This window comes from Micropterus salmoides, unplaced genomic scaffold (assembly GCF_014851395.1).
Source record: "Micropterus salmoides isolate LMB-PRFRI ecotype aquatic unplaced genomic scaffold, ASM1485139v1 Ms_hic_scaffold_9, whole genome shotgun sequence".
In the NCBI taxonomy this organism is placed as follows: domain Eukaryota; kingdom Metazoa; phylum Chordata; class Actinopteri; order Centrarchiformes; family Centrarchidae; genus Micropterus; species Micropterus salmoides.
In genome coordinates this window covers 35948644-35963774 of record NW_024044681.1, presented here as the reverse complement: position 1 = coordinate 35963774, position 15131 = coordinate 35948644, and the positions used below count along the sequence as shown (strand labels likewise).

The window sequence follows — 15131 nt, the reverse complement described above, 5'->3', positions numbered from 1 at the left end:
AATGTGTATGTATATATATATATATATATTTTTTTTTTAAATAATTAATTGAGTTTGACTGCATTCTCCGATAAGGTTTATGACCAAAGAATCTGTTAGGAAAATATTGGCAGCAACATGACATTACGCTGAAATATTTAAGGCTGTTAAACCTGCTTTGAAAGCTGTCTGACCCTCGTCACTCTTCTGGGTACAGATTTGTCTTGTTGAAGCTGATGAAGTTCAGGATTTGATTACTTCTAAAAAGTAGTGACAATGTGGACAAATGCATGCAATGGTAGGAGTATTAGGATCGATTTTCTGAAGTAATTACCACCTGTAAAATTCTGCAGTCAAATCCTACTTAAGTCTGAGTACAGAAGTATTATCTGCTAAATGTAAAAGTATCCAAAGTAGAAGTATTTGAAAATGTGAATGTATTTCAAAATGTCTTTGTGTGAGTGATGAATTTATAAATGGCATTAGCCCGATTTGATTAATACTGATGCAACATTTATTGTTGAAGCTGGTTGCAGTGGAATACTACTTTATATACAGTTCCCAAAGTAGGGACTGGGTCCCTCCTAAAGGTCACAATAAAACAATGAGTTTTTTTTTTTGTTTGACCTCTTTGGGCCTAAACAGTTATTTAAATGAAACCATGTAAGAAATTTAAACTTATTTGATGGAACATCAAAAATAATATTATTATGTATAATGTACAATCTTAATCTGAAAGGTAGCCAGTAACTGCAGCTGACATTTCCTTCCTTCAAGTTCCCTCTGAAATGTAGTGGTGTAGAAATAAAGAGTGGAATGAAATGGAAATTTGAGAACCTCAAAATTGTGCTTAAGTACAGTACTTAAAACTAACTAACTAACTTAGTAATTCTAAACTGATAAAAAGCATCAGAAAACACCTTTTAAAAACTAAAATGCTGTTAAGATTCATATTGTGAACACGCGTATGTTTCATACACAAGCCAAACAGTAGGGAACAGTGATTTAATCTTTAGCAATGTGTTGTGTTTCATAAACTTATGTTTCTTTGTAAAATCTCAATACACACATATAAAGTAAAAGACAATTAAATACTACTTAAAGTACCTCAAAATTGCACTTGAATAAATGTACTGGGTAACTGCAAGATAGCCACCAGCAGTGCTGTCAGAGAGTGAGGCCTGACATCACACTATGCCCAGCACTTAGCTACTGTATGTAGAGTGAAGCTCACTTTGCTGTAAATGATGAATTGATAAACACATTGGGAAGCTTTACACATTATACACTCTAGAAATTTGCCATAAATTTAAAACCCTGTGAGCTACGTTACATATCACCCTGCTTTAGTAACAAATAATCAATGCCCTCAGTTCTGTTACCCAACATCTGTAAAGGGAATACAAGTGCCTAAAGCAGTGTGCAGAACTTTAATAATAATATATGAGTTATGAGTGCAGTTGTTTGTCTGACTTCTGTTGGCAGGTGAGGATTTAACGTGATATCACATAAGCATCCCCAACAGAGTCTCATTCATGTGTCCTTCCAATCTAAATGAAATCACCAAGGCTGTATTTGAAAAGATCAGAGTATACAGCTTTCTTGTTTTCTCCCTCTCTTATACTTCAAGGAACCTATGTTGTATCTAAAATAATAGCAACAATTAATGCAAAAGTCAGAGAACTCCTCAGTCATTTATCCTAATGCTCCCATGGTATTATAAACCATACTACACGAGTAAATGAGACAGGACAAGGTGTCTTGACCCTCTGTCACTGTTGTGGAAATAGATTTGTCTTCTTGAAGCTTACTGTATATTGGAGTTGTACTTCTGGTAAACAATGAAAGCCACCAGAGTAAGACCAAATAACTCCAGCGATTCCTGCTGCAACTGAAATAGTCAGCACGGTCCTGTTCATATTAGTCTGCTGAGCACCTGGGAAGAAAAGAGACACCAAGGATTGATTAGAACATGAAAAGCAATGTACAGTTCTTATACTGACGAGCATGATGGAAATTGTACAACAGGTTTATGTTTGTAGCTACAAATAAAACCCAACTAAACATAAAGTCTGCTCTGACTTTATGTGAGCAGTTTTTATACTAGACAACTCGTTTCGTACTTTTCACCGGCAGTTCGGTTTTCACAGCAGCAGGTGAGCCGCATGTGGAGGAGGCTTTCTGTTAATTACCGATCGAGACCACCATGGTGTGAATGACATCAGCACCAACCGCTGTGTTCACTCTTGTTTCTCTGCAGGTGTAAATAGTGAGCGTTATGTCTTCTTCACTCCAGTGACCAAAATAAGCTACAATAGATAGCATCGTCTGTATTAAAGAGAAAACACAGTTTATCTGATGTTCTAAGTGAATAAAATAACCCTGCCAGCCTTACTGGAGTCCCACAAATACTGAAGCGTTTAAACTTTCTCTCCCTCTGGAGAGTCGTGTGTGTCAGGGGCATGGTCAGGGGGAAAGCAGGCAGTGGACCAAACCTCTGAGGCAAGGGAGGGGGGACTCAAAATGTTTCTAAACTTAAATGGGGCAATAAAAGTTTTTTGCATTTGTATTGTTTTACTACTTACACAAATATTTTAAGTATATATAGGCGATTTCCGCCTATGCTTCCAGCAGAGACTGAAGTCCTCTTGGATCAAGCCCACCAACAAAGTGCTGACCTGTAACTTCTCTCCCCGGGACAGGCTCCAGCTAGAGGCCTCCGTTTCCCTTTATCAGGTGAGGATTCTTTGTCTGACCCTTAACTTTGGACAGATTACCTACTACTACATCTATATGGGTAACCAAATGACGTTGTTGTCCAATCTTCATGCCATGTGTTTTGTTGATAAAAATACAATAATACAGTGAGTGAACTCATGTTGGCAGTGTATGCATACCTCCAGATGTCATCAGATGCCCTGCAAGAGAAAAAGAAAAACCCTCAGTTCGTTCATGATCAAAAGAACCCCCTAGTCAACTTGACAAGTATGATTCAGGGTCTGTGTACTTGGCGCCAAGAGATTTTCATTTTGAAATAAAAAAACTAAAATGAAAAACGTCTTGTTTCCCAATTACCACTGGGACATGGAGAAACAAGGAAACAAGGAAAATAACCCATTTTTTGTTTTGATGTGAAAAGACAAAATAAGGGTAACAGCCTGTGATCTGAATTTCTTTTATATGCTTATAAATGGAAATTAGAATTTCAAATACGTGTGTATAAATCGCTTACTATTGTAAGCAGTAAGTGGTTGTATGCCACATACCTGGAAGTCAGGAGTTTGCCGATGTACATCTATGAGACGGACATAAATATGTTTGTATGTGTTTAATATGTTGATGAATGTGCAGGTTTTATAACAGAAAACAGAAAAAATGGGATGTCTTGTGGGATATAACCGCTGTGCAGGGACTTGTCAGGGACTTCTGTCCTGATAGACAACTTGAAGTTGTATTTTAATTTCCGATTTCCATCTAAAAACACATCAAAGACAATCACATAACAAGATTGTTTTTCATTTTCCCTTTTTTAATATAAAAAAGTATGGTAACCGGAGAACAAGCTGTTTATCGTTTTTGTTTTTTTTCATTTCTAAATGAAAACCCGTTGGCCGCCAAGCACATGGACCCATCAGCATAAAAAGACCAATCAAATTCTCACCATTGTCTAGGCGGGTAGTGATGGGGCCTGAGCTGGTAGTGGCCATGTCGCTCACTGTGGTGCCCTGGTTGTCATTGACGCTGCGGCGCCTCTTTGAGCTGGTGCAGTTCTACAGGTGAATTGGGCGATTGTCATTTTGGTTAGGACATTGTTTATAAGCAATAATAAAGTACCCAGAATTTGAGAAGTAGCAGTTAAATGAAGAACACTGCTGTTTGCCATACCAGCTTTCCATGAAAATACACTAACTACTGTACGTTAAAACTACATCTAGATCCATAGCAAGATATGATTTGTGCAGCCCAGTATCCCAAGCAATCATGTCCACATTGGACAAATCTGCACCGCACAATTTACATCTAACACAACTGTTGAATGGAAGAAAGTGTGCCCTAAATATATCCATGTAGAAAGTAAGGTTATGGAAAGTGGGCCTGTCTGACATTCCCATCCCATAACCAACATCTTTCTATAACCTTAACCAATCTGTAGCTGTGATGTGTAGATACTGTAGAAATGTAGAATTTTAAAAAATGGACAGTGCAGAATACAATATCTAAATTATTGTTCACAGAAATATTTGAATTTGTGAAGTGTTGCACTAGAGGAGGCAGAATCTGACCTGAATGAGGTTGGGGCAGAAGGACTTTTCACAGAGCCTGGCGGCACAGTGTATGTAGTAGGTAGAGAGAGTTGCATTTGTGTTTTGCACAAAGCGGAAAGCCTCGAATGAGAAGCGGGCTTCCTGCCGCTTTCCGTTGACCCCCATTATCATCTGGCTATCCCGGGTACACCTTGAGGAGAACAGATTTGTCCCGTCCTTTAGAGTTTTTGACCAAGTTTCAGTCTACCAAAAATTCTGATATTCTTGTGTTGGGAATTCTTGTTTGCAAGTCAGCTTTTATTAGAGAAGAATGTCTCAGGAAGCTCAGCAGTGTTCACTGAAGCCCGGTCGGGGGGAAACTGTCAGTCAGTGAACCGAGCAGACAGAGAGGAGAGACTGTCTTACTTATTGTTTTCGAGTAAATAGCTCTCTCATAAATGGCATTGTTCCATCCAGTTTTAAACATGATGTGGTTCAGTCTAAAATACTGGAGAAGGTTGTTCTTCCTCAGCTCCATTCATTTTCACTTTCAGTCAGGTTCCAGAGTACACCATAGCACAGAAACAGCACTTCTTAAAGTACTGAATGATTTCTGGAAATTGTGCTATCTCACTTTTTCTTGACCTTAGTACTGCTTTCGATATGGTAAAGGTATGATCTGTACAGCGCCATTCTATTTTTTCTACCACTCAAAGACGCAATTTGGTGAGATGGACACTTCGACCTGCAGAATGGAGGAGCCAGGGAACCACCGGTCTTCCAATTAACGGGCAACGCGCTTTGACTCTGGAGCTGTGGTGTCTGGATCTGTGGTTGCGAGTCACCTGCCACCCCCATGTTCATGCTCAACACCCTATGCCGCAATTATTGTGACTAGTGCTATTGTTATTATTATTGTTATTATAATCATTAACATTACGATTATTATCATAAACTACTAAATTTCCATCATTATTCATTCAGTTTGTACCAGCACCTCTACTGTCTGTACCTCTGTGTGGATACTGTGTAGGTGAATTGAATTTTCCTCCTCAGCTACAGCCGCCCCTGTTTTGATCATGTCATCCTCCTAGATCCCCTACAGCAAGTGGTGTTGCTCCACAATGGACGGACTCTACGAAGGATAGAACCTTTTCTGTTAATAATGGAAATATTTCCTACTCTTCGGTCTCGATATTGGCCTCTCTTCACTGGTTACAGGTAAAATATAGCCAATTTTAAGGTGCTGTTACATTTTCTAAGGCATTATATGAAATGGCTTTATTATACATTTTAGCTCTCCATACAGTGTATCACTCTTCCAGTCTCCTTAGATCATCAGACCAGTTCCTTTTTAGCCATTCCACAGTCCCGGATGAAAAGACAGGGTGATCAGGCCTTTTCGGTTGTGGCCCCAAGACTGTGGAATAAATTTCCCATTATTATCGGGCCTTCTATTTATTGTTGTAGGTTTTATTGATTGTTTTTTTAATTTCATAAATTTGTACAGCACTTTGTTATGTATAGGATGTTTTTGAATGTGCTTTAGAAATAATCTGACTGGACTTATTTCTGAACATCTTTCTCTAAAACTGAGTCAAGTTGTTTCACGTTTCATCTCTGTAGGCATATAACTCACCCAATAAAGAGATCATAATATGTGGTGTTGATGGGGAAAGGCAAAACTGTGGCGTAACATCGGTCCAGGAGCACGTTGAATCTGCAAGGAGGAGTTTTCGGTATTAGCACAGATTGATAGATCCAGCCATATTTTCCCATTTTCTGTGAAAATTGACACAGGTAAAGTTTTGGAAAAAGTATCTAGAAGTTTGATTAGGTTGGCCTGTGCCCCTGGGTTAACATGCACACCAAACAGCACTATATTTTGCTACATATTTGGGGTTAATATGTACTTTACTGAGCAAATATTTGTAATGTTTAAGAATAAGATATTTTACAATTAGTATAATCAAGTTGATAAAACTTGTGTTAAGTGTGAAGTACCTGCTTGTGAGGTTGGACGCCTTCACTTCTGCAAAGATCCTGGTCTTTAGCTGCAGGCCTCCTGGAGGGATCTGCAGCACAGAGGAGTAGCTATTGTCCTTTAACAGAAGAGAGGGAAGGATGTTGTTTAGACTGATACATCTGCACATCCCACAGAAAGGGAGGGCCAGAGGAGCAGTCCTGCTGGTATGTCTGAGTTAAGTTTACTAATATGTTTTGTGATATTCCTGCCAATATATTACCTTCCTCCCTAGTGATTTTATTGTAGATAGTTTTAACAGTAAACTTAGATCAACCCTTGACTTAGTGGCACCTCTAAAACTGAAAAAGATAAAGACTATCTCTATACCTCCCTGAAGAACTGAGAAAACTAAACAATTATAAAGAAAATGCACAATAGCAGAAAGACGGTTCCGATCATATCTCACTGATAGAGAGAGAGAGAGAATTCTTTGTGTGTATTGATGAATCTCTATCCAGAAGACATAAAATGAATTGTGGTGTTTCCAACATTTAGGCCCTACCCTTTTTAATCTGTACATGCTGCCGCTTGGAGACGTCTTCAGGAGCCACGGCATCAATTTTCACAGTTGTGCTGATGACACACAGCTATACATTGCCCTGATGACCCAGGACCAGTAGATGCCCTTTTTAGCTGTTTTCTAAACATACAGTCATGGATGGCAGAACATTTTCTGCAGCTCAATCAGGACAAAACAGTATTTTAAAAAAGTATTGGTCATTGGTTCTGAATCTCAGATGGAGAAACTCAAAACGAATCTGCGAATGCTGGCACTAAATCCCTGTGATAAGGTGAAAAACCTGGGAGTTATTTTTGACTCAGTTCTCAGTTTTGAGTCACATATTAGAAATATTTGTACGACTGCTTTTTATCATCTCAAGAACACTGCTAGAGTACGACCCTTTCTCTCTCAAGCAAATACAAAGACACTTCTCCACTTTAACTACTTTATAAGTCACTTAATGTTATTGGTCCAGAATACTCAGATTTGCTGTTACCTTATGAACCTTCTAGAATTCCTGAAATTATACTTTAATCTATAAATCAGGATTATAGACTGTACTGTTTACATTAAAGAAGAGGATAGAAATAAATCTTGGACTTATTTGTTTCATGCTTGACATTTTTGTAGTTGCATGTGATTTGATGTCCTCCTTCGCATAATGTCAACTGAACTTGACTAAAATAAACATGCGTTGATTCTCACGACACCTTCTTACCGAGTAAAGCTGCATGCTCAGTGTGCTGATGAAACTCCCATTATTGTCTTGGACTGCCAGGTTGACCCCAGACCTGATGGACAAAAAGAATTCTGTCAGCAGCTGGAAATTACTAAATACTTACTAGTCATTACTAATCTATTGATGTGTCTCTCGGAAACCTTTAAGATAACAATCAGCGCCAGCTCCCCTCTGAGATCTTTATTTGTAAACAAAATAATAATAGAATGATCTGATAATGTATTTCTTCCAAAAACATCTAATTTTGGTAATAACATTAAGAGCCAAGCAAGACTGTTGGCTGTTGCTCTAACAAATGTCTTTTGTTTCATTATTATACAATATCATATAAATTGAATCAAAACATGTATTTTTGACATATCCCACTTTATCATATCATTATTACAGAATATTTCAGTGTACTGCAGATGAAGAATCTGGCTTTTTTTTTTTTTGAACAAATAAGAACGTAAGTTAGGCAGTGGTACTTTATGAAGAGCCTTTTAGGAGCTGAAAGAGCCGGCTGTAATTGCTGAGCATCCCATCACAGCAACGAGGTCATCTTTCATCTGATACACGAGGGAACAACGCACCAAGGCGAGATTCAAGCCCTGCTGAAACTAGACACAAGAGTAACACACACCTCTGACAACACATAACCAAACATAATGTCTTTATACTGCCTTCCATACAGTCAAGCTGAACTGAGGTTCATTCATCTACAGTCCTCTTCACACAAACACCTTTTAATAAAAGAAATCCGAAACATGATTTTACCCCTATTTTCCAGAGCTCAACAAATTTCCCATCTATGCTGCCCAGTTCTAAGGGTATAATTTCACACATAGCCAACGTTTTGATATCCCTCATCATATAGCTACTGTGATTAGTTTAAGTCATTTAGTTTCCATGCTAGTAATGAACTAGACCTGTACTATTCAAACTGGCATGATTTGAAAATGCAATGGCCAGTGTACTGAAATTATTTTTGAGATTGATTTGAGTTAGCACTCTTCCACTTTAACTTTATTGTCCAAAAGAGACATTTACCTTGCAGCCTGGAAAGCTTATAGTTAGGGCTGGTTCAGGTGAGTCCTGAACCATCCCTTAGTTATGCTGCTATAGGCCTAGACTGCCGGGGGATTTCCCATGATGCACTGAGCTCCTCTCTCCTCTACTTCCTCTCCCTCTGTATGCAACCTCATCCCATTATTGCAAGTTACTAACTCAATTTCTCCCCTTTCTGGTAGTCTTGTGTTTTCTCGTCCCTCTCCTCTCTCCTCCTATCACTTCCTGCAGGTTTTCTGGCTCTGGAGCTGTGGAGTCTGGATCCGTGGTTGCGGGTCACCTGCTGTCCCCGTGTTCCTGCTCGACACCCTCTGCTACAACAGCTATTGTTACTAGTCCTATTGTTATTATTGTTATTATAATCATTAACATTATGATTGTTATCATTAACACTACTATAAATATCTGTACCATTTTTCACTTAGTCTATAGCAACATCACCTTTACTGTCTGTACCTCTGTGTGTATATTGTGTAGGCTGCCTCCCTCCCCTCTCTCTCTCCTTCCATCCCTCTCTTTCTCTCTCTGTTCCTCCAAACCTGGTTTGGGTTTCTGTAAACAACATCATAGAGTACGGTCTAGACCTGCTCTTTTATGAAAAGCGCTCAGAGATAACTGTTGTTGTGATTTGGCGCTATATAAATATTAACAAGAAGTTAAGAATCAGTGACAGCATAGCCATCATTGCCCAACTTAACTATTAAAAATGGTTTAGACACCACCACAGTGGCCACCCATCGACTGATCATCAGCAGACTCCTGACTATTTCACTGTTTGATGACGAGGGAGATAAACCCATTTCTCACTTTGATGCTCTGAATTGCCATTTACAATTCTCCATACAGAGGATGGAATGGTAAATAGACTTTTGTTTATGCAGTGCTTTTTTTGGTCTTCTGAACACTCAGAGCACTTTACAACACTTTCACACATTCAAACCCATTCATACACTGATGGCAGAGGCTGCCATGCAAGGTGCAGGAGCAATACAGCACTTCTTATCCAAAGCGCTTACAATGATACTCAGCTTACCCACACACACAAACACTCACACACCCTCTCTGCCACCTGAGACACAGCTCTTTTGAGGGATCTGTGTCCAAGGTCAGCCAGTTTAACTTAGTCAGTTCTTCTACGATGCTCAAAAAAGGGAACACTTAATCATCACAGTATAACATCTTGTCAATCAATCAACCTTCAGGGATATCAATTTGTCCAGTTAAGAAGCATAAGTTATTGTGAATCAATGTCACTTGTTTTGGTGCAAATGAAAGTGGCAACAGGTGCACTGGAGAGGCAACAGCAAGACAATCCCCAGAAAGGGGCTGTGACACACCTTTTATTTAGGTACAACAAATCCAACGGGCTGTATTACAAGTATCCACTGTTCTCCCATACTCTATAATCACACAGTAACAATGAGCTATGTGCTGTTCTCCCATTCTAACTCTGTATTTACACATAAACAACAAGTAATGTAAGGGGAAATATAAAAGGTATATTCTATTGTTTCTGTTTTAATTTCTGTTGCTTTCCTACTTCTCCTTCTTCTTCTTTTTATCCTCCTCTGACTAAGATGCAAGTGACGACCACATCATGCTACCTCCTCTTTCTTCTGTGGTTTCTGGCAATAAAAGAAAAAAACAACACATACATTTTTTTTACTGGTTAAGTGCTGTAAAGTTAACTTTAAATTGACTCCACTACCACACATAAAACATGCCTTAATAATAGTTAGCTTAGCCTATGGCATTTTACACCGCATACATTAGCCTAGTGGCTAGCAGACCTTTCCTCTCCTCATAGCTTAAAAAATTACATGTATTAGGCTATAACATTGCTGTGTCTTACTTACTGCTTGTAAAGTCACTGCATCTCCTTACAAAACACCACGGTTGAATTTTCAGCCTGAACGTACGTTTTAAAACAGCAGCTGATCGTAGTGAGACCAACAAGCTGGTGGACTGATGAGTCATTTTCAGGTGGCAGAAGCAGCTCTGCTGCTGGGCGCATGATGTAAACACATAAGTGCAAGCCCTCCTGGAAGCCATAGAGATTGCGTTGCAGGCCCGCAGCTCGAAAGAAACTGTGGGAGATTTTCAACCGAGCTGAAATCGCCCCAAAAGAAGCGGGACTCCACAGACTTGACGATATTCAGAGGCAAACTGTCATAGCTAACTAACAGTGTGGTAGAAAAGGTAAGAACAATCCCCTGCCTTTCCTGGCTTGGCAGTACGTCCTAATGAACAAACCCCCCCTGTGTACATAGTGTAAACGTGTGCACTTCTAAACTGCACATATCACTTACACGCTCATCTGAGTTTGGTTGACCAGGTACTGCAGTGGGTAGTCACAGGAGAACATGTACATCAACTTTGGGTTATAGGTGATGGCTCCTGTACTAGAGTCCTCGGAGTGGATACTACCTGAGATGTTGACTTTCTGGATGTTAGAGAAGTCTGCAAACAGTCCGCCACCCACCCCCTGAATGAGCTTTGAGAAAAAATTGGTTGAGTAAGAATCTGTTGTGTGAGTGGCATCTGCTGGGTGTTTCAGGCGAAGATAACCTACTGTCAGCTTGGTGGAGCAGGCAACGATCGCTGCCTTTGTGATGGAGAAGTTGAATCTGAGAACAGGCGGGTCCACCGTCCAGTCAGCAATCCCTTTACAATGGTTTTTGCGATGTTGGGAGTTGAGGGCCAGCAGTGACTCGTTATATCCATTATAATATATGGGACACAGGAAGACCTGGAGGGCCACTGACTTAGAGCCACACTGGACCATAATGTCTGTGTTAACTGAACAGAGTGAGGATGAAACCAGAATCAGCTTTAAGTATTTGAACATGACTCACTGATCTCTCCGGAACTGACTTCTTAAAGGGGTACTCTACCTGTGTAACAAGAAGGCTCTATCTGTAGTGTACAGGACACACCTACTGTACTACATGACACACACCCTGAGATAACTTCCTAGAGTGATGTACTTATTTTAACCCAAACCTTTTTTTAACAAATTTCAAAAACTCCCCTCAGGAAGACAATGTAGTGTACCCACAGCAAAGAGCAACACCTTTAAGAGACTAAACAAATGACTTCTTATTAGATATTGACTGCTGCTGTTTTCATGATTGCATTTAAGATGTGTATTTATTGTAATTATTTTCACACTTTCATCCTAACCTTTCGTTATTACAGGCCCACTCATTCATTCTCTCTATCTCATGTATTTTAACCATGGCAGAGGATGTTGTAAAGTGTATGTGTGTCTGTGAAGCCAAAGACAAACTTCCACATGAGTGTACAATTAGATATCTATGCTATTCTATATTTTGTATCATGTAGTAGGCTTGTCCAGTAGTACTGTGCACCTGCAGATAGACCTACTTACATTTAACACGTTACATGTGAGTTTATTTGTCATGAGGAGTCTTCAGTTGCTCTGGAGGAGCTCAAATCTGACAAAATTAGAAAAAAGAACAACGAAAATAGATTGGGCTGCGGACTTTTCTTGAGATTTTTCACAGAAAACTAGAGATGTAGAGTTTGAAAGAAGTGGGCATTTAAGAGACAGAGAGAGTCTGAGTTACAAAGAGGGAGGAGCAATTTCGGAAAGTAAAAGTCCCGTTCATTTTCCCATAGACACTGTTATGTGACTAACAGTTGGAACACTACAGTCTACAGCTTGGATGGACATGATCTCTCTTGGGGGAATCATCAACATGCACCTCACCTCAGTGTCCGTTTTCCACCAGATGGTACCAGCTCAACTCGCCTTGACTCAACACGACTCTTGGGCAAATCTGGTACCTGGTAGATTTTTTGGTATCACCTCCGTCGAAGTTCAGTGTGAGCTGAGGCAATACCAAAAGCTGGTGTGACAACACTGCAGACTACTGATTGATCAGAGAGAGAATTGTCACTATTCACTGCATCATCATTGTGCGCACCAGACAGGATGTCCTGAACAAACCCAGAGATTGCAAGATAGTAACTGTAACAATACTCTCTGTACTTTATTACTTTATTATATATAACCCAGCCACATACCGAGAATCAAAAACAGCATCTCTTCGATATCCTCCATTGTCCTATGTGTGAAGAGGTGTTTGGCACGTGGTGTGTGCGGATTGCGCGTGGGTGCCGCATTGAAGATTACATCACGGCAGTTTTGTGTGGAATTGCTATGACAATCAGCTATATTGAGGGGGTTCTATATCTGCAACGGAAATGGAGGATGGGGCACCAAAAGCGAGGTGAGTCGAGCTGGTACCAGCAGTCGGTAAGCGCCAAAAGACACAGTCCTCAAGTAGCCAGACTGTCAAGGTGCTTACTGGGTTGCAGGAAACAGAGAGGTGTGAAAGTCAGAGGAGTGGGGGGAGGAAGGGAGGTCAGAGTGGATGAAAAGGACGAGAGAGTGAGCACGGCTAGTTTCACTGACCTGCTCTTCTGAATGTGGGGTGTGTTTTGCAGAAATGTTTTCCTTGGGCAAGAAGAAGTGTGGGAAGTTGATATGCAAGAAGGGCCAGCCACATTGTCTTCATAATGCTGGAAAAAACAGATCAGAAAATCAGAAGTGCACATGAGTGCCTCTCTACTGGGTCAGAGATCAAAAAGGCAATGAAATGAAGAAATGTATGATTAAAACCTCCAACTTAAAGCTAGTGTGCAGGACTTTTACATGTAAATGAAAGTCTGTCACATTTAAGCCCTTGCCAAATGAGTCCCCGCCACTGATCATCGCAAGGTAAATCTCTTTATTTGCTGTATATTTGGTGTCTGTGCGGACATTCCCACTGGTGCCTTGGTGGTGATGTGTTTTGTTTCTGCCAACAACAGCGACAACCCACTGCTGCTTATTCATCCTCCACAACATCAGGAAGACATGCCTGTTCCTCACCAGGAGGCAGAATGTGCCATCTGACCTCTGCAGCTCTTCCAGAATGCAGTAGCTCAGCTGGTCTTCAACATACTTAAGTTCTCCCACACTGCACCACTCCTCTGCTCCCTGCACTGTCTACCATTGGGAGTCCCATTTAGGTCACTGGTTGCCTACTATTCTGTGAATGGACATGGTCAATATTAGATGAATTTGATGTATTTGCTCGATTCTTGCAATTTTTGGATTTTTGGGTATCCAGATGTTTGAAATGCACTTATTGTAAGTCACTTTGGATAAAAGTGTCAGATAATTCAAGGTATCAAGGTCACATCAAAAGTTTCTAGTCCCTTAATGCTACACACACAGAACTTAACAGCTTATGTAGCCTATACTAAAATATGGTAACATGAAATAAATAACATAAAACAATATATAGTCCTACAGTCATTTATATACATATATAGCCTGTACACACCCAGAAAATAATTCTGCAGTGAATCCAAAGAAGGTTAAAGTCAAGGGCAACTGGACTTGGTTGAAGATACTGGAAGACGTTTCGTCCCTCATCCAAAGGACTTCTTCAGTTCTGACTGACTGGCAGGGAAACTCAGCTATTTAACCTCAGTGGGGTCGTTGGCCCGGGTCATCAATACCGCTGGTTCGTTAGTGTTCCTTGTTGCTGTGACGACAGTCGTTACAGTCGTTAAGACTACCTGTGGCCAAGACTGAACGACCATCGTTGGTATCTTCACCTGAGGCCAATAGGTTACGTTTGTTGAGTTTCCTGGGAAGTGATGAAAGGACAGCATTGTAAGTGGGGGATAAGTGGTGGTATCCACAGGCTGTAAGTGCCCCCTTCAGGTGGTTCTGTTCCTTCTCTCTGGCTTGGGCGCTTGTTGGTATGTTTTCCGCTCTGTGGTGCAGTGTTCTCATGACCCCTAGCTTGTGCTCCAGTGGGTGGTGGGAGATTGTGTTGTCTTTCTATAACTGTTGTAGACATTCTATGGCCTTTTTCTTGTATCTGCTGGAAGTCATTATATTTGAACAAAATCTACCTGCCCCACTGCTGTGCATTACCCTGCATTAACCTTAGTGCTCTGCTGATATGGTAGTAGGCTGCTACCCCCTTTAGACCGTCTGACAGACAGAGTGCCTGTCCGGGACTGTACTGGATGAGACCAGCTCACTGCTCTTCATCAGAGGTAGAAAAGAGAAACTGAAAACACTTGTGATCAGACAGAAATATCACCACACATCCACACGCATGTTCACTTCAGCCCCTCTGATAAAGTGCGGCTCACAGCCGCTTCAGAGGGAATGAAGCATCCTGGAGCAGAGAGACAGTCAAACAGAGCAAAGTGTCTCTGAGCGAGGGGGACAGAGACAGCAGAGAGAGCAACAGGTGTCTGTGTCGCGGTCAGGTGTGTCATGTTATTCTCTCACTACTTTGTGACGGACTGTTAACCGTTACAGTACATCGACTAGACGCTGACCGACAACATTTATATTTAAATGTTTTGATTACAATTTTACTCGGGACAAATTAATAGTCGCTGACAAGCCCTGAAACTGGGAGCAATGCTCTCTCTCTCTCTCTCTCTCTCTCTCTGCAGGCAGGCAGGCAGTAACAACGGGGGGTCACATTACATGAACTTCAAACAAAATCTGTGAAGAGCTGATGAGACAGGCTGCGTGATTATTGCATATTAGCC

The 15131-nt window shown here is 40.6% G+C and overlaps 1 protein-coding gene across 1 annotated transcript; it reads right to left on the bottom strand.

Annotated features, from left to right (window-relative positions):
* Nucleotides 1–1751: 1751 nt before the first annotated feature.
* Nucleotides 1752–13079, bottom strand: si:ch73-261i21.5 (zona pellucida-like domain-containing protein 1). The gene is made up of 10 exons (XM_038709659.1): nucleotides 12979–13079; nucleotides 11110–11336; nucleotides 10847–11031; nucleotides 7470–7542; nucleotides 6228–6325; nucleotides 5863–5943; nucleotides 4263–4434; nucleotides 3641–3749; nucleotides 2877–2897; nucleotides 1752–1915 (listed from the first exon to the last, which is right to left on the bottom strand). The coding sequence occupies exons 1-10, from the start codon at nucleotides 13070–13072 to the stop codon at nucleotides 1752–1754; spliced, it is 1224 nt and encodes a 407-aa protein (XP_038565587.1). The 5' UTR covers nucleotides 13073–13079.
* Between the last annotated feature and the right edge of the window lie 2052 nt (nucleotides 13080–15131).

Excerpts from the sequence above, each read along its gene's own strand:
- si:ch73-261i21.5 (XM_038709659.1), bottom strand. The coding sequence starts at position 13,072 with ATGTGGCTGGCCCTTCTTGCATATCAACTTCCCACACTTCTTCTTGCC. Across the intron at positions 5,944-6,227 it reads GCGTCCAACCTCACAAGCAG|ATTCAACGTGCTCCTGGACC; the intron begins GTACTTCACACT and ends TCCTCCTTGCAG. Across the intron at positions 4,435-5,862 it reads TATTATGATCTCTTTATTGG|GTGTACCCGGGATAGCCAGA; the intron begins GTGAGTTATATG and ends GTTCTCCTCAAG.